Raw genomic sequence first — 25000 nt, 5'->3', positions numbered from 1 at the left:
TCTGCCTCCGCTGGCTTGCCTTTTTCCTATAGTGCATCCTGGTGCCATCTCTTCCCAGGTAAACAATGCACACGCACCCAGCCATCCACATGATCTAAAAGAAAACATGATTCATCATACCAGACTACCTTCTTCCATTAATCCATGGTCCAGTTCTGACCCTCAGGCGCCCATTGTAGGTGCTTTCAGAGGTGGACAGGGGTCAACATGGGCACTCTGATCGCTCTGCGGCTACACAGCCCCGTACACAGCAAGCTGTGATGCACTGCATGTGCTAACACCTTTCTATCATAGCAGCTTTAACTTTTTCAACAATTTGTGCTACAGTAGCTCTTCTGTGGGATCGCACCAGACGGGCTAGACTTCACTCCCCACGGGCATCAATGAGCCTATGAGCGCCCATGACCCTGTCGCTGGTTCACCGGTTGTACTTCCATGGACCACTTTTGGTAGGTACTAACCACTGCACACTGGGAACACCCCAGAACCTGCTGTTTTGGAGATGCTCTGACCCAGTCGTCTAGCCATCACAATTTGGTCCTTGTCAAAGTCGCTCAGATCCTTATGCTTGCCCATTTTTCCTGCTTCCAACTCATCAACTTCAACAACTGACTGTTCACTTGCTGCCTAATATATCCCACCCCTTGACAGGTGCCACTGGAACAACATGATCAATGTGATTCACTTCACCTGTCAGTGGTTTTAATGCTGTGGCTGATGGGTATATGTAAATGTCTTACATAAAAAGGTGTAAAGTCTGCTTGGACACAGGAGAAAAAAAAAATGCAAACACTAAAAGACAAATGGTCAAATTTGTCGAGCAGTGTACCTTGTAGATCAGATTGTCCACCAGCAGGTCGTACTGGATCACACCGGCCTTCAGCTGCTCGTAGTGCATCACGTCCTGAAAGGAGAGAGAACAGCGGTCACTGAAAATGATCTGCATTTTAACGCTCAAGCTAATGCTAACACCAGCTAGTGGCGACACTTTGTGACGCAGCGTAGAAACTACGGTACCTGATGAGGTGAATGTGGATACCTTCAATTTCACATTAAGGACAGTAAATAAATTTGTCATTTGTCGGGAGATGTTTTTATTTCTTATAGTTTGTGACATTGTTTCACTGTAATGTTGTTGTGGACTATTTTCCTGGACTATAGAAAGCTTTGCAGTCACCGAAAACCACATTGTGCAAGGCATACCAGTTATAAAACTAGGCATACCAGTTACAAAACTAGTCATACCAGTTACAAAACTAGTCATACCAGTTACAAAACGAGACATACCAGTTACAAAACGAGACATACCAGTTATAAAACGAGACATACCAGTTATAAAACTAGTTCTACCAGTTATAAAACTAGGTCTACCAGTTATAAAACTAGTCATACCAGTTATAAAACTAGTCATACCAGTTATAAAACTAGGTATACCAGTTATAAAACTAGGTATAGCAGTTATAAAACTAGGTATACCAGTTATAAAACTAGTCATAGCAGTTATAAAACTAGTCATACCAGTTATAAAACAAGTCATAGCAGTTATAAAACAAGTCATAGCAGTTATAAAACTAGGCATAGCAGTTATAAAACTAGTCATACCAGTTATAAAACAAGTCATAGCAGTTATAAAACAAGTCATAGCAGTTATAAAACTAGGTATACCAGTTATAAAACTAGTCATAGCAGTTATAAAACTAGTCATACCAGTTATAAAACAAGTCATAGCAGTTATAAAACAAGTCATAGCAGTTATAAAACTAGGCATAGCAGTTATAAAACTAGTCATACCAGTTATAAAACTAGTCATACCAGTTATAAAACAAGTCATAGCAGTTATAAAACTAGGCATAGCAGTTATAAAACTAGGCATAGCAGTTATAAAACTAGGCATACCAGTTATAAAACTAGTCATACCAGTTATAAAACTAGGCATACCAGTTATAAAACTAGGTATACCAGTTATAAAACTAGGCATAGCAGTTATAAAACTAGGTATACCAGTTATAAAACTAGTCATAGCAGTTATAAAACTAGGCATAGCAGTTATAAAACTAGTCATACCAGTTATAAAACTAGGCATAGCAGTTATAAAACTAGGCATAGCAGTTATAAAACTAGTCATAGCAGTTATAAAACTAGTCATAGCAGTTATAAAACTATGCATAGCAGTTATAAAACTAGGCATACCAGTTATAAAACTAGTCATACCAGTTATAAAACTAGTCATACCAGTTATAAAACTAGTCATAGCAGTTATAAAACTAGTCATAGCAGTTATAAAACTAGGCATAGCAGTTATAAAACTAGGCATAGCAGTTATAAAACTAGGCATAGCAGTTATAAAACTAGGCATAGCAGTTATAAAACTAGGCATACCAGTTATAAAACTAGTCATAGCAGTTATAAAACTAGTCATACCAGTTATAAAACTAGGCATAGCAGTTATAAAACTAGGCATAGCAGTTATAAAACTAGGCATAGCAGTTATAAAACTAGGTATACCAGTTATAAAACAAGTCATAGCAGTTATAAAACAAGTCATAGCAGTTATAAAACTAGGCATAGCAGTTATAAAACTAGGCATAGCAGTTATAAAACTAGGCATAGCAGTTATAAAACTAGTCATAGCAGTTATAAAACTATGCATAGCAGTTATAAAACTAGGCATACCAGTTATAAAACTAGTCATACCAGTTATAAAACTAGTCATAGCAGTTATAAAACTAGTCATAGCAGTTATAAAACTAGTCATACCAGTTATAAAACTAGGCATAGCAGTTATAAAACTAGGCATAGCAGTTATAAAACTAGGCATAGCAGTTATAAAACTAGGCATAGCAGTTATAAAACTAGGCATAGCAGTTATAAAACTAGGCATAGCAGTTATAAAACTAGGCATAGCAGTTATAAAACTAGTCATACCAGTTATAAAACTAGTCATAGCAGTTATAAAACTAGTCATAGCAGTTATAAAACTAGTCATACCAGTTATAAAACTAGGCATAGCAGTTATAAAACTAGTCATACCAGTTATAAAACTAGTCATACCAGTTATAAAACTAGGCATACCAGTTATAAAACTAGGCATACCAGTTATAAAACTAGGTATACCAGTTATAAAACTAGGCATAGCAGTTATAAAACTAGGTATACCAGTTATAAAACAAGTCATAGCAGTTATAAAACTAGGCATAGCAGTTATAAAACTAGTCATACCAGTTATAAAACAAGACATAGCAGTTATAAAACTAGTCATACCAGTTATAAAACTAGGTATACCAGTTATAAAACTAGGCATACCAGTTATAAAACTAGGTATACCAGTTATAAAACTAGGCATAGCAGTTATAAAACTAGGTATACCAGTTATAAAACAAGTCATAGCAGTTATAAAACAAGTCATAGCAGTTATAAAACTAGGCATAGCAGTTATAAAACTAGGTATACCAGTTATAAAACAAGTCATAGCAGTTATAAAACTAGTCATAGCAGTTATAAAACTAGTCATACCAGTTATAAAACTAGGCATAGCAGTTATAAAACTAGGCATAGCAGTTATAAAACTAGGCATAGCAGTTATAAAACTAGTCATAGCAGTTATAAAACTATGCATAGCAGTTATAAAACTAGGCATACCAGTTATAAAACTAGTCATACCAGTTATAAAACAAGTCATAGCAGTTATAAAACTAGTCATAGCAGTTATAAAACTAGTCATACCAGTTATAAAACTAGGCATAGTAGTTATAAAACTAGGCATAGCAGTTATAAAACTAGGCATAGCAGTTATAAAACTAGGCATACCAGTTATAAAACTAGTCATAGCAGTTATAAAACTAGTCATAGCAGTTATAAAACTAGTCATACCAGTTATAAAACTAGTCATAGCAGTTATAAAACTATGCATAGCAGTTATAAAACTAGGCATACCAGTTATAAAACTAGTCATACCAGTTATAAAACTAGTCATAGCAGTTATAAAACTAGTCATAGCAGTTATAAAACTAGTCATACCAGTTATAAAACTAGTCATACCAGTTATAAAACTAGGCATACCAGTTATAAAACTAGTCATACCAGTTATAAAACTAGGTATACCAGTTATAAAACTAGTCATACCAGTTATAAAACTATGCATACAAATTATAAAATCATTTCAGATCAATATTCCGTCTCAAACGTATTATTTGACTTAGTTGGTAGCCGTGTAATAAGCAGGATAAAATAACCCCAAAATAACGGTTATTGTGGTGTCGCGGTTATTTCACGATAATGACCGGCTCGCTGCACATTATCTCTAACATAACAGCTGTAGGAAGCCAACGCTATTGCAAGTATGTTAAGTGAGTATTGTGTTGTATGTATGTTGATGCTTTGCCTCATTTGTCCAATGTAAATCCAGCAACCAATTTATGGATGCCAGTTTCACCAGGATTTGTTCAATGGCAGAAGCACCATCGCTTGTAGAAATACAAAATATGGCGAAAACAAGTCACTTTGACAACAATAAAAGGTACCATTTATGATTGCCATTGTCAATTGTCAGAGGGAACAGGAGGTTTCTCACCGTATCGTTTGAATTTTCCAGGACCGGAAGACCCGAAAACGTGAGCTATTATCATTAAATCTCTATTTAACACCGGCCCTTCAAGCAACGGGATTCAACCCCAGGTTAACAAATGGACTGTCTCGGATTTCCGCCACGCGGTTTAACCCCGTAAGCGTCTCCGGCTTTTGAAGCAAGCCAACGCCACGAGGCCGGGTGACAAATCGGAATAAAAATGTCCCTCCCTGACAGCCCGAAGCACCGCAGCCATGAGCGATGGCTGCGGAACAGGGGTGGCGGAGGGGGAGGGGAGCGGAGAGGGTAGGTTTTGTTTACAGCTGGGGTTAGTAGTCGCAGACTCATTACAGAGACTTATTTTAAACAAAGGGGAGGGTTCCTGTAATCTGGACACCATCAGTGTCGTACGCTAAACAAGCCGCTCTACAAGAAGGGCTCCACGCCGGGATATGAGGGTCACGCAGGTTCATGGCAGGGAGTTTGAACGAAAAAGAGAGACTTTGCAATGGAACTCCAGACCAGCTCTATCAAAATTTAGAATTAGAGAGATGGACATATTGCCAAAGATATGACAATTAAATGAATGGTTTAATTGTTACACCTAGGTGATATACCATTATAATCTGAAATTGGTGATATGAGAATAGACATATGTATGGCAAATAAAGCCATGTTCAAACCAATGGTCATAATATCCACATTACTGATGGTTATTTCTCAAAGATTCCTTGTATGTAAATATTCAAGATTCAAGATTTTTTATTCGTCACTTACATATACATACTTTCATACATATATGCAGTGAAATGTAATCATGTAACATGTAAAAAAATGTAATAAATATCTCATGTAAGCACTAAAACGTATTCCCCACAATATTGTGAATTTATCAATATCGAGGTACTTGTCAAAATAATGTAGTGATTTAGCCATTTTTCTTATGTTTTGTCATTTTTCAGGTTCATTACGTATTGCTTGTTACTTCATTATTATTGCCCATTGTTTTGATATGAGCTGCTCTGACACTGTAGTTTGAAATTCATTTTTAATTTTACATCTATCAATCCGTCAAATTTCTTTATTAACAGGCGGGCCCGGCAGAGGGTGGTGCGTTCAGCCGAACGTACCACTGGAACTACCCTCCCCTCCCTGCAGGACTTATACACCAGGAGGTGTAGTAGCAGAGTCCGCGAGATCATGAAGGATCCTCATCACCCCAACAACAGACTGTTCCAGCTGCTGTGGTCGGGCAAGCGCCTCCGCAGTCACACAGCGAGAACAGAGAGACTGAGACGGAGTTTCTTCCCACAAGCCATAAGAACTGTCAATGCTGAACTCACCAGGGGTCCTCACTGAGCCATGCACATAGGCTCCACTACCTTACTGTACTGTATATAGCATACTGTTCCGCATACTGTGTTACTGTTCTGGGTTACTGCATACTGTGCTGTATTGCTGTTCTGTTCGGTGTTTCTGTATTGCTGTGTCGTACTGTTGTATCTTCTTCTTCTTCGTCTTTCGGCTGCTCCCGTTAGGGGTCGCCACAGCAGATCAACCGCCTCCAATACCTTCTGTTCTGTGCATCTTCCTCCCTTACACCAACCGCCTGCATGTCCTCCCTCACCACATCCATAAACCTGTATATCGCCATACACACTTTATTCACACGCACTTTACTGCACATATCTGTATATACAAATAGCCTATCCCATATACATAACTCTATTCCCTTTACTTCTATTTTGTACCCCCACTTTGTATTATCTTTTTGAGTCTTATTTTATTATTATTTTATTTTATTTATATTATTGTATTCACTAACTGCATTACGTTTTAGGAATCAGTTAGTTTCAGTTAATTCGCTCGGGACCTTAAGATATTAAAAGATCAAACCTTTTTCCATAATATTAGAATTGTATTTATCAAAGAATATATCAATCAAAGTATCTTTCTATTTAATTTTTTTTTTATCAGTTATTGTGTAGGAAAAAGCAAAATAATTAATGATCAATGGCTATCTATCTGTCTCTATTTACTTCTAAGGAGCACCGTGTTTGACTTGGTCTTGCAAAAAGCACTCTGCACTCAACCCACTTAGGAAGGATTTCCAAAAAAAAAAAAAAAAAAGAAAAATTGTACTGTCACAAGCATTTCACAAAATGGAACTCTGGTAATTTCACCCCATCATACCACAGTGTATAAGTATAAATGTCACATAGCAGAGTTAAACGCTCAATGTGTTTGGCCTGGAACACACTCTAGGACCTCCAGGCCAGGTCTGCTCTCTGTGTTAACTCTCTCTGGGGGAAATCTAAATCCATGTACTGTTTTTGCAATGAGCCAGACACCGTGTTTGAGAGAAGCCGGCCGAGCGCCCGCCCGCGCAAACCAGAAAAAGTGAAACGTAAACAGCAGAGCTGCTTATTTACATCTGCGAGCGCAGGAACTTGTGTCTCTGTGGAGAAAGAGAAATATCTATTCGTATATCTATTGTCTGTTTGATTATGCCGCGGACGTGAAAAACAAGGGTTCAGCGCAGGCACCACTGTCAAACAACATCACTGTTTTTATGCCTACTAGTGCAGTGCGTGTTCAAACATGCAGCCTATTCGTGAAAGTTGTGGCGACTCGCGGTCAGAAACAGAAAACAAACCCAAGTCGCACTTTTGGATAAACTAGCCGTTCGCTTGTTTATTTAAAGTTTATTAATATTACACGTTGCCTGTTTGGAACGGGCCAATGGCTTTCATGGGAAGCCCCGACCCCCGCTGGCCTGCTGTTTCTCATGGGAAACCCCGCCTCCTGCTGCCTCGCTGTTTGCCGTTTATTGAAGGTTTATTAATATTACATGTGTGGTGTGTACAAATTGGACCATTGGACCTTGAGTCCCCAGCAATACACCTGCCAAGTATGAAGTAGATCAGATGTTGATATAATCGAAGGACATACATACATACATGCATACATAGATACACACATACATGCATACATGCACACATACATGCATACGTGCACGCATGCACACACACACACGCATACATGCACACATACAGAGTAGGGCTGAAAGATTAATCTAATTCAAACGGCACGGCAATGTAATAGAATGCAATCTTAAAATGACAAGGCTGCGATTAAAAAAAAAAAGTGTTGTTTTTAATGTTACACAATCGAAGCCAGTGAAACTCAACCCGCGGCTCTTTTATGACTAGTTGCAGCTCTTGAAAGTGTTAATGTGTGTGTGAAAGTGTTGAATAGTGTAAATTTAAAATAAAAAAATAAAAGCGTAATTCAATAAATTCTGTTTGAGACATTGTCTGTAGTATTCAAAACTGAATTTCCATTAGACACATCAGCCTATGACGGCTTTGAGAGAGAGTGCATCCATAGAGATCAATGATCTGTTAACTGAGTGATCAATGGTTGATCACCTAGGTTCCATAGGCAATTTTATTATTAATTATTCATATTTTATTATATTATTACAGTAGATAAGTAATAACCTGGAGCCGCGACTTATCCCAACCACGCCGCGCGAGACCACCATGTCCAAATCCTCCATCGGTTTCCATGCTACAAGCACCACAACAGCCTCCATGCAATGAATATATAGAGAAGAAAAACTTTTATATCAATCCACAGTTTTTATTTAAGCCAACTTCATTAACTTAACTTAAGTGCAATATTCCAGAGAACACAGCATCAACCGTTGCAAGCACAGCACATGTGTAGTAGAGTATGTATAATTATACATAATACATTTGTGGTTGCAATGGTAGTAATAATAATATGGTAATGATAATAATAAATTGCAATTGTGAAATACCATATGCTTTTCATTACTTAATAACATATTACTAGTAGCCTGATTTATATATTAGGAAAATTCGGTTCTGGCGAAAATATGTTTTGTTAATGTGGGTCCTGAGCTGGGAAAGGTTGAGTACCACTGCTATAGAATGATTTATTGCTTGTATCGCATACTAAATTGCAATCGCAATACTGGTCTAAAAAATACTAATAACTAAATCGCTTCGATTATTTTCCCAAATCGGTCAGCCGCATACAGAGGTTCCTTTATTAGTTAGAATAGTACATGCCCTTCAAAATGCTAGACTTTCTCAGACATTTTAATGGTACAGTTGAAATAAATGTAGGGACAACTTTGCAAGAAAAAAGAAGCACCACATTTGAAAATATAGGCATATTAGAACTTCAGGAGAATCGGTCGAGTCCTGGTTTCTTCTGTCAATGATTCACTGCTTGGCACAGCTATGTTTAGGCATAACACTGATGTCACGTACACTACTGTCAGCTTTCCACAATGGAAGATGAAACTGCCTGACTGTTAAAGACAGTCACTGTTTATTAATATTGGGCATTGGGTCCCCAGCAATACAGTTGTCGAGATAATCGAAGGACAGACAGACAGATGCCTTCCTTTATAGTTAGATGCTACAAAGCATCTGAGTGTGATTTGTACAGATATGAACAAAATGTTCATATATATTATATATAGTAAAATAAATAAAATATATTCATAATACTATATATATATATATATATAATGTTATTTTATATGATCATACATTTGTAATATAATATATTACAAATATAATACTATTATCAGTAATATTACAAATACAAATATATTACAGATGTAACAGATGGATTATCTTTGTTTTTATAAATATAATTTATAAAAACAAAGAATCCATCTATGTAACCATCTATGATGTGGTATTTTATTTGTGATGTGGATGAATTTAAATCTCTGCTGACATTCCTGTGCAAAATGCTACGTCTAGCAAAAAATGCACATACGTATTTCATTCTTCTATTAATTTGATATTATTATTTCATCTGTATTTATGTGGAAGGAACTGAAATCTCCGCTGACACAACAACACAGAACGTCCAATCATTAACCCAGGAAATGGTTGAAAAGTTCAACTGAGAAAACATCTTGGTTTGGGAATGGCAGCAGCTGTGTGCGCATGGCCGCTCCGTGACACACACTGACAGCCGCCTCTCAGGAGCCGCCCGGCCAAACGTGTGTGTGTGTGTGTGTGTGTGTGTGTGTGTGTGTGTGTGTATGTGTGTGTGTGTGTGTGTGTGTGTGTGTGTGTGTGTGTGTGTGTGTGTACATGCTACCTGGCTCTGGTTGGTGGAGTTAAGGATGAGGGCCCAGAGGTTCGCCCGCAGCCCGGTGGGGCAGCCCTGCCTGCTGTACTGCTGGGCCGCCGCACTGTCCTGCTCCGAAACCACTGAGACAGAGAGAGAGAGAGACAGACAGACACGTGAAAATTAGAGCATCCAGTGGAACAGACAGACAGTGGAAACACAAGCTGTACAGCATCTGTTCATTCTGAAATGTTTACACATATACTTTTCTGTCCATGCACGTGTGTGTGTGCATATACAGTATATACATAAACACACATCGTCTATATACTGTGTATACATACACACCTACATATATATGTACATATACAGACTATATATACAAACATACATATATTCAGTATATCAATTATAACAGTGGATGATGAGTCCAGGGAATGCACTGTGTTTCTCTATGTAGTATCTATATATATATATATATATATAATATTAGTATATAGTATGTATGTATTTACGCATATATATTAGAGGTTCGAGATAGCTATTGATATTGATATGTGTAAGTGCAATGTTTGCACATTTCTGCCTATATTCTAGTCTATATTCTTATTTGTATTTATAGATCATCATTGTATTTAAATGTGATGTCTAGATTTTTAGTTTAGGATGGATTTAGTTCACTGAAAAAATAAATAAATTATATATATATATATATTCTTTTTTTTTTTTTTAACAGTAATATTTACATTCTTCCATTTTTATTTCAGGCAAGCTTCACTTAACTGTACACAATATCAATTTGTTTAATCAAAGTATTTATATATATATATCCTCCATTTGTCCTTTAGGATAGCTCTGTTTACATATTTTTCAAAGCAAAGTTTTACATTTTCTATTTCAATTTAAGGTTATCTTCACTTATCGGTTGATATATATTTTTTGACAGCAATATTTACATTTTTCTATTTTATCTCGAGTTTATGTTCCCCTCTGTTTGTTTTCAACTTGCTTTGGCAAGGTAGACCTACGTCTCCCAAGCCAATAAAGCCCTTCGAATTCAAGTTGACATGAATTGAGAGAGAGAGAGGGAGAGAGAGAGAGAGAGAGAGAGAAAGAAAGGCAACATCCCTCATCTTCCTTCATTCCAGGGGAATCCCTATCTGTGCATCTTCCTCCATTAGTAGTAAAAGTGCTTCTCTCCAGGGTCAGAGCTCCCTGTCACTCAACAGTTAAACCCCTATTACATATGTTTAATGTTCCAGTACCAACGCACATAAAATAAAAACCCTAACAAAGCGATAGATGACATAACAGCTCCTAAACCAGGCGTGGCTACGTAACGGCTCTGGAGCACCAGGGGCCCTGTTTATCAAGCCTCTCAGAGCAGGACATTGCCAAAAGTGCTTTTTTAATATTTCATTTTATCGGCTGTCTTAACCAAGGAAAGGAGTCTGCGCAGGGCATTTATATTCATGCCAAGAATCTCATCCACGGATTAAAGAAATATATCGTTTGGAAGGAGACGGAACCATTTTTGTGACCGATCTTTGGCGACGCCATCCATAAGCCTGGGCGCTTTCCGCCCGGAAACATTTTTTTATTTTTTTTTATTTACACTTGGGTTTTGCAACAGAGACGACTCAGGTCCATCACAGCCTTGCACAGCTCAGACGATAGTGAACATAATCCTGATAAAAAGAGATCAATTCCGCTCAGAAAAGAGAATGCATTTACGCAAATATCTCTCTCTCTATCGGCATAATCCCCTTCTCTCTCCACTGTAGAGGTGCAGCCAACATTAATCCCGGAACGAACGAACGAACGCACACACACACACACACACACACACGCACACGCACACGCACACGCACACGCACACACGCACACGCACACGCACACACGCACACGCACACGTGGGGGTGTGTATACTGTTTTTTGCTGTGTGTTTACACTGGGTTCACACCAGAGCGAGGAGCTAAGAGCCTCCGTGGCCGGTGAGGAACCAACACTAAAGAGGGGCCGGGAAAGACACAAGGGGGAATTTCTGGAGGTGGGGGGAGAGAGAGTGGGAGAAAGAGAAGAGGGGGTGAGGGAGGTATCGGAATTTATATATCTACATATATTTTAATTGCCATGTCTATTTCCATGTCTATTTTTTTACAGTAATGTTTAAAATGTTCAATTTTGATTTTAGTTTATCTTCACTTGTGTGTATATAAAGGAGCGGACGGCGGTGGATTATACGGCTACCAGGACATTTGAGTGACATTTGAGCAGAGAGATATTTTGGCCACATAAAATATGCTGAAATATAATATAGCCATATAATACATATATGTTTATATGGCGTAGTGCAGATTTTTCGGGGCTTGAAACAGCGACTTATCATCCTTCACGTACCTTTCTTCCCCATGTCCACGTGCTTGCTTTCAAATAAGTCTGCCCCGGGAAATACAAAAGGAAGAAAAAGGTAAAACTCGTATCAACCGCCTGCACGGCTCTGATTTACAAATGCAGAGCCAGAAGATACACTGCTTTTTAAGTCCCGTCCAGTGAGGTGGTGTCATTTGAGAGATCCCAGACGCAAAAGACAATGGATGATATAAGAAGAAAAAAAAAAAAAAAGAGTTGATAATAACTGTAATTGCTCCAAAAATGTGTCATTACTTAAAAAACTGTTGGGCCACAAAGCGATTATGTGATATATATGTTATATGTAAAATGGATAATGTGATCTTGGTGATTTATATCATAAATAAAACAGAAATATCTTTATTCTTATAATCAATTCTTAATTATTATATGTATTCTTATATTTATAATTATGGATTTATTTATTAAATGCTTGAATTATTACGACTACTACTGATAATAACAATATATCTATTTATATATAAAAACAAAATTGTTTCCTGCAATGAAAGTTTGAACTTGTCATCTGAAGTATAGCCAACCTGGATGCAGGTGAGCGTTGTCGTCGATGCCGAGCTGTCCGTTGGTCAAGCTCAGTTCTGGATAGACCTCCCTCTGACGGTTAAAAGGCAAACAGTTGTGAATTCGATACAAAAGTTCATATATAAAGAGTCTGAGTGTTTATTTGTCCCATTATATCGTACAATACAATTTGGAGGGAAATGCCCATTGGAAAGGTCCAGAGAAATATATTCTGTAAATATCTATAATCCATATATTTAAATTAAAATGTGAAAATAAGAAGAAATGATAAAGATTTTATTTATATAAACTAAGCATTCGCTATATGCATTTTATGTATATTGTATTTCTATGTACACATATTTTACCCATATTTGCATTTATCAAATTTACAGTATTCAGGAAACCCATTTCACTGCCATTTTACATGTAGAGAGTGGCAGTGAAAGGCGGCGGAACGTACCATCTGCGGGACGTCCCTCACGTTGAGGGGAACCTGGATCAGACCCCAGTGGCTCTGGGCGCTCACCTCCTCGCTGCCGTGGTGGTTGGAGTTCCGCAGACCTATCAGCACCTGGAAGGCGTAGAAGACAAGAGAGTTGAGTTCCCTAAATGGACTGACTTAAAAATGTTCAAAATGATCCTACAGGTAGGTTTACCTCGAGAAAGTCCTTGGGGGCGTAGACGGGTCTGAAGCGACTTAGGTCTGGAAGGGTACACACACAAACCAGGTTTTCAGCTGAATACATTTTGTCTTTTTGTCATAGATTAAGCAATTTGGGGTTAGCTAACCCTAACCCTATTCAACTATATTCTTTTGCATTTACACCAAATTATCTGATGATTAAGTCTGAATTGAACTTAAGAATCATCGTACGATATATTGAAATAACACTGTTATAACTCCATAGACTCAGTTAGTACATAGTAATAATTTGTACCCTTTACACCTAGACCAATAATTTATCCTATGCGTAGAATCGCATTTAGTATATTCTGTATATATTTATAGATTTTGATCCTGTTCTGTAGTCTTTGGCTATTTGTGACATTATCACATGTCAAAGTGTCTGGCACTCAGAAACCATCGAACCCGCGGACACGAATGAATGATAGTATAGTATAGTATTCGGGGCAGTCCACACATGCCGTGGTCCAAGTTTGATCCAAACACAGTGTTTTTCCTCATTTCCGGCTAACCCGCTAAGCTAAGGCCAAGTAAAGCTAAGGACATTGTTGGGACACACTGTTCCCCAAACACAGAATACGTGACTTTGAAATGCAGACACCTTCTTTATGCCGAGAGTTTGCTGCCATCTTAATCCCAGCGGTTTGCATACGGCCACCCACTAAAATAGCCCTGGAGAAACCGCATAGCGCCATCAATAACCAGCTGAATGCACACCCAGAGGGAATTGTGACCGTGGCAGGGGACTGTAACCACACGGAACGAAAGACGATAGTGCCCAAACTCGACAAAGAAATTCATTCCCCAACCAGAGACGTAATATTCGTCACAGAGTTTACACAAACATCCCGGCAGCACACAAAGCCGCCATCTCCACAACTAAGTTTATCAGACCACATTTACTGGAAATATATTTGTTTGAAAGAGGAGGAGAGGTCGGTGGAAAAAAAACAAACATGTTTGGCAAAGCGGTTACAAACATTTGTATTAGTCCTTAGATATTAAGCCGAAGTCTAAGTGAATGGTAGTCGACAATAAACATTATATTTCATAGACAGAGCCAGATTTGTTGCCAATACAACATAAGTGTGTATTCCATTCGACAGTTCATTTGGTTATATGTCATCTTGAACTGTGGTCAGTTATAACATTCACCACAATAAATTCTTCAGTATTGCGAATACGACTTGTACGGTGTACACTGTTTCATCACGCACGTGACACCGACTACCCTGCACCCCGTGCGTCGCTGGCTGCAGCTACAGCGGAATAAACGGAGGAATAAACTCATTCTGATTCCAAATTCCTCATGAACAACCTTCATGACCAGACATGAATTTGTGACAAAATAGAACAGCTAGTGAGTAAGTGGGAGATAAAATAAAACAATGCAGTGATCTGGAGCACAGCGAGTTCTCTGCAGGCGGCGGGTGTTCGGCACATTATCTCAAATTGCTCCGGGGAGTCTGGACAACTTCGACATTCTCCACCGCCAGTGTTTATAGGTACGGGACACAATGTTATTACACCCCTGATGACAACAGGGTTAGAAATGTCACGTTGGAGAACCAGAGCGGCTTGAACCCTGAGAGGCCAACCTGAGCTATTAGGTTAATAACCATATCATAACTAAAAGGAAAAGTCGACTTCACACTGTACAGCACAACTCCGTCTTTACGCAGGAAAAGGAAGAGTTTGGCTTTGGCTTCAAAAGAGGAAAGTAAAAGCGGCGCGGTCGGATAAAAACCTGTTTCGTCGGTGCCCATTTCGTTCCATTTGTTGGCGAGCTCCTTCTGCTCCACCGCTGGCCGCTGTGGAGGAGGCAGGGAGATGGAGTGTCAACGCGAGCTCCGGGAGCTTGAGTAAAGACATTCAAGGCGTTTTTGGGTACGGAACACTGGGTGAGGGCTCATGCTAATTGGAGCCTAGTTCGGTCCTTTCATACATTTCTACAAAGCTAGAGAGCAATGGGGCCAAAGATGGGGCGCACGGGCCATTTTCGGCACACAGGGGTCCAATCTGGCCCGTGGAAAGGAAAAAAAGATGTTTTTACACACACACACACACACACACACACACACACACACACACACACACACACACACACACACACACACACACACACACACACACACACACACACACACACACACACACACACACACACACACACACACAGTTAGGGTGAAATTTCAGGATGAACCTAGAATGCACTATAACCTTTACAGGTGAACTTAATTTGACCTTCTCTAAACTTTTGAACGCACATGTCCAACTGTTCAACATTTCAGTACGTTTTGCACAACTTGCTGTTCTCTAACAAGGAGCTGAACGGCAAAATTCACAACAGGTGTTTGATCCATGAATCGACCAATACATTTCCTGGTTCAGTTAGAATTGGTATTTAAACAGTCCTCTTCATCATGCTGTTCACATTTTGACATCATGAGACCAAGACGACACCTAACAATTGATCAACAGTACCTCGCCATTGCGAGGCTTCAAACAGGATGTTCTCAGAGGGAATTGGCCACTGAGCTTAGAGTGTCACAGAGTGTCATCAGCAGGTTGCAACAGAGATACAGAGACTGGAAGAGTCACAGAAAGGCATAGAAGTGGACGTCCTTTGGCCACATCCCACACTGATGAGCGCTTCATTGTGAACAGTGCCCTGCGGAACCGGATGATGATGCCACTCAACTCCAGGCACATTTAAGGGAGGAGAGAGGCACCCAAGTGTCACGTCAGACCATTCGAAACTGTTTCCATCAGCGTGGTCTGCCTGCTAGACGACCTGCAAGGGTACCTGACCACACCACCAGCACAGGCATCATCGTCTTGCACGAGCCAGGGAGCATTGACGCTGGACAAGGGACCAGTGGCCTCAGTGCTGTTCTCTGATGAAAGTCGATTCACGTTGAGCAGAAATGATGGCCGCCAACGATGTTGGAGACGTCAAGGAGAGCGCTATGCATCAGCCACTGTTGTAACCAGAGGAGCCTTTGGTGGTGGTGGTGTTACAGTGTGGGCAGGTGTCTCTAGTCAATATAGAACTGTCCTACACTTTGTGAATGGTACAGTGACAAGCCCGTACTACCTGAATAACATCATTAATCCAGTCATTGTGCCCCTGCATGAACAACACAGGCCTCATTTCATCTTCATGGACGACAATGCTCCAGCTCATCGAGGTGGCATCATTAGGGAACGGCTGCTGGAGACTGGGGCACCTCAAATGGAGTGGCCTGCACTTTCTCCAGACCTGAATCCCATAGAAAACCTATGGGATCAGCTGAGTCGCCGTGTTGAGGCTCGTAACTCTGTACCCCGGAACCTCAATGACCTGAGGGCCGCCCTTCAAGAAGAGTGGGGTGCCAGGCCTCAGCAGACAATAAGTCGACTTGTGAACAGCATGAGACGTGGTTGTCAAGCTGTAATTGATCCTCAAGGGCACATGACAAGTTATTGAGACATTGACATTTTGTTGTGGTATACCCACCACTGTGGTTGGCTTTTGTTTCAATAAATTGTTTGAGATGAGGAAATCACCATTGCATGCTTCTACTTAAATGCTCTACTTTCATGATATAATATCACTGTAGCTTGAACTTTTTACATTTTCCATAAATTTCATCCGAAAGCCAAATATCCCTAACTTTTTGTGAGTAGTGTGTAGGTGTGTGTGTGTGTGTGTAAATATATATATATATACACACGTATATATATATTTGGAGAAATTCTTCTGTGTGTTTGGTGAGGTTAATCTGTCCGCTACAGGAAAGCAAGACTTTTTTTTTCTCCAAGTAATGCTTCAAAGCAGTGTTCTGATCAGTCTACCCCAACGGCTGACCAAGAGAGTTTTATACCAAAGAGAGGTTGTGGGCCATTGGCCAGGTACCCTCAATTGTCTCCCCGGGTGTTTCCCTCATACAGTGATTTAACAGTCAAACTCCAGTCACGGATTCAATGCCATAAAACAAACACACAAGCCCCCAAGCTCTTTCAAGCCTCCCTGGGGTTATCCTTGCCTCCACACACGCTTGAATGAGGATGGAATGTGATCTGGTTCTTCAATACTACAATTTACATTGCTGAGAAAGAACAGTCTCTTCATACAAACTCTGAGAGGCTCCTTAAAACCCAGAGGCAATGTTTCAAAATAACATAACATACAAAAGGCTATTGTCCTATATAAAATGTAAAACATCATTCAAACAGTTGATCATGTGCATTTTTCTCTTATAATATATAAATACACACACACACACACACACATACACACACACACACAAATCAATTCCAGTTTAGTTGTGATTTCTAAGATATTTGCGAATGAAATGAAATACATATTTTACACGAAATTTGAGAATATCTTTAACGCTTATCCTTACCTAACCCTTAACTAACAAAACACACACTATGCAAAACCCGACTGAAACTATTATAATCGCTCTGCCTGAAGTAAAGAGACATGTTGGGGCACCTTGCGAGCCAGTGAGACTCCCAGCTCCGTGCACATGCTGTTGAGGCTTTTGTGGATACGTGTCTCCCAGCTGGCCTGAGGGGGGGGAGCGAGCGCGCACACACACACACACACACACACACACACACACACACACACACACACACACACACACACACACACACACACACACACACACACACACACACACACACACACACACACGTAAGACACCGTGTGATCAAGCCCTAAATCCATCAGTGGACTAAGCGGTCAAGCAGGAGAGTGATGGAGATCGGAGGAGACGGACCGACCTGTGCGCCGCGCATGTAGGCCAGCGGCTCCTTGAGGTGCTCCGGAGGGGCTGTCGGGAGGCTGGGTGGAGGCTGGCTGCACCACACAAAAGGGGAAAGGGGGGGGGGGAGAAGTAGACGGGTGGAGGTGTGTGGACCAAGTGATTATATGAAAATATCCACAGTGGGTTTTAAAACAAGGTGAGCAAGGATTCTTGAGGCAGCTCATGATGGACAGGACAGTAAGACGGCGAAGCAAGGTGAAGATGCAGAACTGGACAAAAACACGGCCGTGCACCGTGCCGGCTCGTACAACAGAACGAGGGGGAAGATTCACTGCTCCTTTTATGCTCAACAAGGCATTAAGAATGACCCCGGGTTTCTTCGCGCTACGTGACATTTGCATCAATGTAAACATGTTCAGGAGAACAACGGGAGGAGACCCAACGGTGCATGTCACTTTACATCATCATTTAGCAGACGCTTCTGTCCGAGTCTAAAAACATCTGGCTTTTCAAGCCCACTCTAGTTTCAGTCAGGAGGGCATGTTTTAAGATTTTTAGTGGTAAAAAATAATTCAAAGATTTGACAGTAAAATCGAAGTCTCGTCGAGACTCAACATTTGGTGGTAGATAACAGGCAGTCAGACCATTGAAACAAGTCGACATCCTTGACAAGATGAGCGCCAGTAAAAACTAGAATACTAGTTGGTGCGTCAAATTAGTATGTGAACATGTTCAGTATGTCTGAAACCATAGTATGTGTCAAATAGTGCATGCAATAAGTACCAGGATTACGTATTGAATACGGTGAAACATGTAGGCAAACAAGGCACAAACGCAGTGAAGTGCATCCCACAATGCATTGTGAGGACAGGATGCTGGTAATAGGTTCTATGTAGTGTTATCACACAGAAATATAGGAAAACAGTCTCGCTGGACTCAAAAAGTATAGGTCATTTGAATTTCCATGTATATTTTTTTCTTTCAACGACAAGATCTACTGAGCATGTAGGTAATTTGACATTTTTAAGTTGTTGCAGTCCACATCATTGTATATAGTGTTCCGCAAGGCTGGATCCAGGACCCCATTTTATTTTACTTGGGCTCCCATTGAGGAAATGTAATTTGCTACACTGGAGCTATTTAGATGCATTCATCACCTAATCCAGGATGGATTTTAAAAGATTGCTTGTCTTAAATGCTTAAAGCCCACCATTCCCTATCCTTTTGTATATCATTGAACGCCCCATCGTCTAATGTACTGGGACACATATGCTCCGCCCATCCAAATAAAACTTCTAAAACCCCACCTATATCATTTTTTACTTGATGAAACTTGATGGAGATGCCAAAAATGTCACGTGTACCATTATATTCTGTGTGTATTCAAATCTAAATTAAACAATCGCTAAACATTGTGTGCATGTGTGTGCGGTAAGGCTTTAAAGGTGCAGTGTGTAGAGTTTCGTAGCACCTAGAGAAACGAACTTGGCAGAAATGGAATATAATATTCATAAGTGGGTTTTAATTAGTGTATAATCCCATGAAAACAAGGATCACTGTGTTTTCGTTACCTTAGTGAGCTGTTTTGACCAAGGGAGCGGGTCCCCTTCCACAGAGGCATGTTGCTACAGTAGCCCAGAACGGACAAACTAAACACTGCCTCTAGAGAGGGACTTTGGTGTTTTTTTGTGAGTTTTGCGGCCACTGTAGGGTCTCCTCCACGCTTGGAAGGGGAGGGTGAGGGGTGGGGTATTCAGTTGGATGCATTCTGCATCCTCACAGCTCGATGCCGCTAAGTTCTACACACTTCACCTTTAAATAATGCCATAAAGACAGAAAATCACTTACACGTGCATTTCCCTATAGACAGCATTCTCTAGCTTTTTTTCCCAACCTGTAAAAGAGGAATGGATTAGATTTATCAGGAATGGCAACAGTTTCGATTAATGATAACAATACCAATAATAATCATAATAATAAATATAGCTGCAGGCAGCAATACACAAGGTCCAGTTTAGTCGTGTCGGTGCGTTTTACAGTTTCCGGGTTCTCTGAAAAGCATCACGATTTTCCGAGTTTACTTGAACGCAGCATGGGCTCCCCCGATCTGTCGTCTCCTGGTTGCTCGTCTCGTTTCTTCAGTACATTTTCTTTTTATATTGTGACATTGACGACTGGATTTTTGGACAAAAGCTTCTTTATGGTCTTAGATTTTCAGTGGGATTTCTGTGGGGTAATTACCATTGCACGGCTTCTATTTTCCCGACGCCACCTTGGATTTCGAACTCCTCGTTGAGTTGCACGTCACATTATTTTTTTTTTTTCAAGAGACGCTCAGTCAACATTTTTAGGGTTATTTCCTTTTCTTTGTTCATTCATCCGGCAAAGTAATGTGGACTACAGATTTAAAATATCAATCAAACAGATCTACTGACATCTACCAGGTAAGAAGCTATAAAAATACACACATAAATAAATTGTTTGGTTGTTTAGTTTTACTGGCTATGGATTTCTACTCCCTGTCCAAACCACAAAAGCGGTTAGACAGGAAGTTACGTTTTTCAGTTTATCAGTCGGCATAATGCAGTCACAAAACCTTGACAATCCACCGCCATCCCTTTTTATGTTCATATCAGATGATTATCAACTTTCGGCTAAATGTGACATGCTTGCTGAATGTATTATAGCTAATACCTTGCTAGCTAAGCTAACTGGAGCTAACCTAGAGCTAATTTGTATTTACCTTTTTACTTACCTGCTTACCTGTAAAATTACCTTGCGCCTGACGTCATATTTTGTTTGTATTTTCAGTTTCACACTTTGCCATATTAAAGCCCCGCCAACGACAACACTTGCCTGTTCCTTGGAGGAAATAGTATGGTAAAGAGTTTAGCTGTCTGTTGAACTCAACACAGGCTCACAGGGAGCACGCTGAGGGAGAACAGAACAGTGAAAAGATGACCACTCATTAAAAGAAGGCGACCTGGATCCCGGATTCCAAGTGAAGCTTTGTAGACAAGAAACAGCAAAAGCAAAAGCGAATAGTGCAGACCTAAGCAAGCGACAAGACGATAAAGAAAGTGGGTCTATCAAAAGCCATTCTGTCAAGTCATCACGTTCAAGCTGGTCATCACACACATCAGCCTCATCAAGAGTTTAGCATAGCTGCGGCAAAAGCACGTGCGGAGGCCAAAGCAGCCCAAGCTTTAATAGCTTACGCACAGAAAGAGATGGAGCTAAAACTGGAGACGGTTCGCTTTGAAACAAGAATGGACATACTTCAGCAGGAAAAAGAGGCCAACGCTGCATTGGTGAAAGCGGAGGTTATGGATGCCGCCGCTGCAGAAATTGGATTGCATTGCAAGTTTTAGAGACCTAGAGTCCATTCCCCCTCAGGTACCCCCCACGACAGAGAGTTAGTGAATACATAAAAACACGCTGACATCAACCTAACTGAAAAGGACACTGGTAATTTCAACTCAAGGCTTCTCCATCAAACCTGAATCTAAGCCAGTGAGAAGCAGCGCAGGGAAATTAGAGTCTACACCTGCATTCACAAGCAATCACTCCCAGCAGCTCCTTCCTCTACCACAACACAATAGTCCATATAACCCCAGGCTAAGCAGTCGACAATACTGCTCTTCCCCCTATGAGGACCAAAGTACAACCACAGAGCTAGCCAAGTTCCTCGCAAGACGTCAACTTGTGTCCGGGGGGGTTGAACAAGTTTGACGGCCGCCCCGAAAACTATCCTAGCTGGAAATGAACCTTCTTGAGCACTATTGCAAAACCAGGACTCACCACAAACGAAGAAATCGATCTCCTCATCAAATGGTCGGGCCCCCAGTCCAACGAGCAAGCCCATAGGATTAAAGCGGTGAATGTTCGCTGCCTTGCTGAAGGTATGGACATGATATGGTCACGATTGGAGGACTGTTACGGTGCTAGAGAGAGCCCTGTTCTCAAAGATGAGAACTTCCCCAAGCTTTCTTGCAGGGACCATGGAAGGCTGCGTAACTCGAAGATCTACTCCTGGAGTTGGAATCTGCCAAGCGTGATGGCTACCTACCTGGTCTGTTGTACTTTGACACAGCGAGAGGTGTAGGACCGAAAGACAATGTCATCTGCTTCCGCTGCTCTGCTTTAACAGCCCACCAAGCCAAGAATTGTGACGTGGTTGTAAAATGCACAGTGTGACAGTGAGAGACATATTTCTGCCCTTCATCAAGGCCCAGCGCCAAAGTTGCCAAGACCTTACTCTCCATTGTAAGAGCATGGCGGGGAGGAAGAAGCCATAGTAAGTCAGGACATAACAGCTAAGTTTGCTGAAGTTTGTGGAAACAGATTCAGTGGCAAATCATGCTCAATCATGCTCCCAGATGTTTACTTCCCAACAACAGAGACTATGCCTGCAAGCGACTGATGTCAACTCGAGTCACACAGAATCTGCTAGGTTTGAAGCGATTTGAGCGCTTCCCAAGCTGGAGTACTGTCACCAAGACACTTGTTCGACTTCTTCACATTAGTCGCAACTTTACCAAGTCAACAGGAGATGACAACTGTCATGGATGACATGTCTTCAAGAAAGGTTTTACAGACAAAGACCTGACACAAGCAGAGCATACGGTGATCAGATGTGTGCAACATGAGGTGTACACTGATGTATACAAGTGTATAGAACCCAAGAAAGATCTTCCAACCGGCAGTCCCCTACGAAAACTCCATCCCATCATCGATCAAGATGGTTCACTGAGAGTTGGAGGCCGAATGACTCAGTCAGACTTTCATCAAAATGAAACTAACCCTCTCATCTCAGGTTAACATCATGTTGCTACCCTGCTCATTCGCTATCACCACGAGAAGGTGATGCATCAGGGAAGACATTTGACCGAAGGGGCTATCCGAGTCAGTGGCTTGTGGATAGTAGGAGCCAAGAGGAGCATCAGAAGCATTGTCCACAAATGTGTAACCTGTCGCAAGTTGAGAGGAAAAGTGGAACATCCGAAGATGGTAGACATACCAGCTGAGTGTTTGCACACAGACCCCCTATTCTCCTATGGAGGACTTGACGTCTTTGGACCTTGGGAGGTTACAACACGATGCACAAGAGGTGGGCAGGCAAATAGCAAGAGATGGGCAGTGCTGTTTTCCTTGCATGTCCACAAGAGCTGCTCACATAGAGGTCATAGAGTCCGAGTTCCTCTAGTTTCATCAACGCTTTCCGCAGATTCTTCTCCAATCAGAGGCCCTGGATGGCAGTTGAGGTCAGACTGGCGCACTAACTTTGTGGGCGCATCGAGAGAGCTGAAGTTGGACCCTCCAAGTCTTGGTGAGACCAGTGTTGAGAAATACCTCCTGGACCAGAAATGCACATGGGTCTTCAACCCACCACACACTTCACACATGGGTGGCATGTTGGAAAGCATGTCCTGTGGACATCACCAAAGGAGACCTCTTCAAACACCAGTGGAAGAGAGTGCAGTTCCTGGCAGAGACGTTCTGGGCAAGATGGCGCAAGGAATTCCTGAATACCCTCCAGACTCAGCAGAAATGGTTCCACAGGAGACCAAACCTTTAGGAAGGTGACATTGTCCTAACGAAGGATATTCAGACAAGAAGGAACGAATGGCCGATAGGAGTCTACATAAAGGTGCTTCCCAGTAAAGACGGCTTGGTGAGGAAGGTGGAGGTTAAAGTCACCCAGCAACAGGCAGTGAAAACAATCTTGAGACCTACCTCAGAAGTTGTTCTCCTCGTCTCTCCAGAAGACAAAGGTTTGTGAATAGTGTGTAGCGTTGTCTCTCAGACGCAAAGTTAGGTAAGCAGGCAAAGTTATGCTCCCCTCTAGTCGTTCATTTTAGTTTTACTGGCTGTAGATTTTGTATTTCACGAAACCACAGAAGAAGTAGTTAGACAGGAAGTTGCGTTTTTCAGTTATTTATCAGTCGGCATATTGCAGTCACAAAGCCTCGATAATCCACCGCCTTCTTTGAGATGGCACCATCTGCAAGTTTTACAGTATTTAAGTGTTTTATGTTCCTATCAGATGATTATTTTGATAAGTAACATCTTTAGTTTTAATAAATATGAGTCAACTTTTGGCTCAATGTATCATAGCTAATACCTACCTTGCTAGCTAAGCTAACCAGAGCTAACCTAGATTTAATTTGTATTTACCTTTTTACTTACCTGCAAATTACCTTGTGCCTGACGTCATATTTTGTTTGTATTTTCAGTTTCACACTTTGCCCTATTAAAGCCCCGCCAACGACAACACTTGCCTGTTCCTTGGAGGGAATAGTATGGTTAAGAGTTTAGCTGTCTGTTGACCTCAACACAGGCTCACAGGGAGCACGCTGAGGGAGAACAGAACATTGGTCATTTCTAAAGACGACACAGGGATACATAAAAGTTTCACTGTAAATCTCATCCCGTTCAATTTCGCACGACACGTGTGACTTGTCATATAAATACAAACGCTGAATATTTCGGGTCAAATTTGTTCGGTTTTTCATGAATATCTGCTCCGTATGTGGATCAATTTGGACGGAATCATAACCATGAGATCCCTGTTATATAGCGGTTTAAACGACGTGTTTCTAGCTGATGTATGCGTTTCGGAGAGTTTAAGCTGGGTCCAACATTTTTCGGACTGGACTACCGGCACGGCGGTTTTAATATTGCTCAATTTCTTCGGCGTTTTTTTTTTTTTTGCTAATATCTCCTCCGTTTGTGACCGGTATGAATTGAGACTTCGACCGCCGGGCCCTTGTGACAGCGCGGTTCAAACAAGACTTCGCCGTGTTGGTGGGCGTTGTGCAGAAGTTGGTTGTTCCAGATCGTTGTAGGCTTCAGAGTTCAGGGAATTTGGGGGTTTCTCTGTCCTCTCACAATTAGAATAACAATAAGGGGCTGCCGTACAATTACTGC

At 40.9% G+C, this 25000-nt stretch overlaps 1 protein-coding gene across 1 annotated transcript in view; it reads right to left on the bottom strand.

Moving 5' to 3' along the window:
• The window catches only part of tbc1d19 (TBC1 domain family, member 19), a 34917-nt gene that overhangs the window by 9398 nt on the left and 519 nt on the right, over window positions 1-25000 (bottom strand). The window contains exons 3-12 of the mRNA XM_080023247.1: window positions 19919-19964; window positions 18087-18162; window positions 17794-17868; window positions 15058-15121; window positions 13282-13328; window positions 13086-13196; window positions 12643-12715; window positions 12089-12127; window positions 9719-9831; window positions 830-904 (exon numbers count right to left, since the gene is read on the bottom strand). Coding sequence (XP_079879373.1) covers window positions 830-904; window positions 9719-9831; window positions 12089-12127; window positions 12643-12715; window positions 13086-13196; window positions 13282-13328; window positions 15058-15121; window positions 17794-17868; window positions 18087-18162; window positions 19919-19964 — 719 coding nt within the window. The remainder of the gene's footprint in view (window positions 1-829; window positions 905-9718; window positions 9832-12088; window positions 12128-12642; window positions 12716-13085; window positions 13197-13281; window positions 13329-15057; window positions 15122-17793; window positions 17869-18086; window positions 18163-19918; window positions 19965-25000) is intronic.

This window comes from Zeus faber (genome assembly GCF_960531495.2).
Source record: "Zeus faber genome assembly, chromosome: 22".
Taxonomy (NCBI): Eukaryota; Metazoa; Chordata; class Actinopteri; order Zeiformes; family Zeidae; genus Zeus; species Zeus faber.
This window is presented reverse-complemented; position numbering and strand designations above follow the sequence as displayed.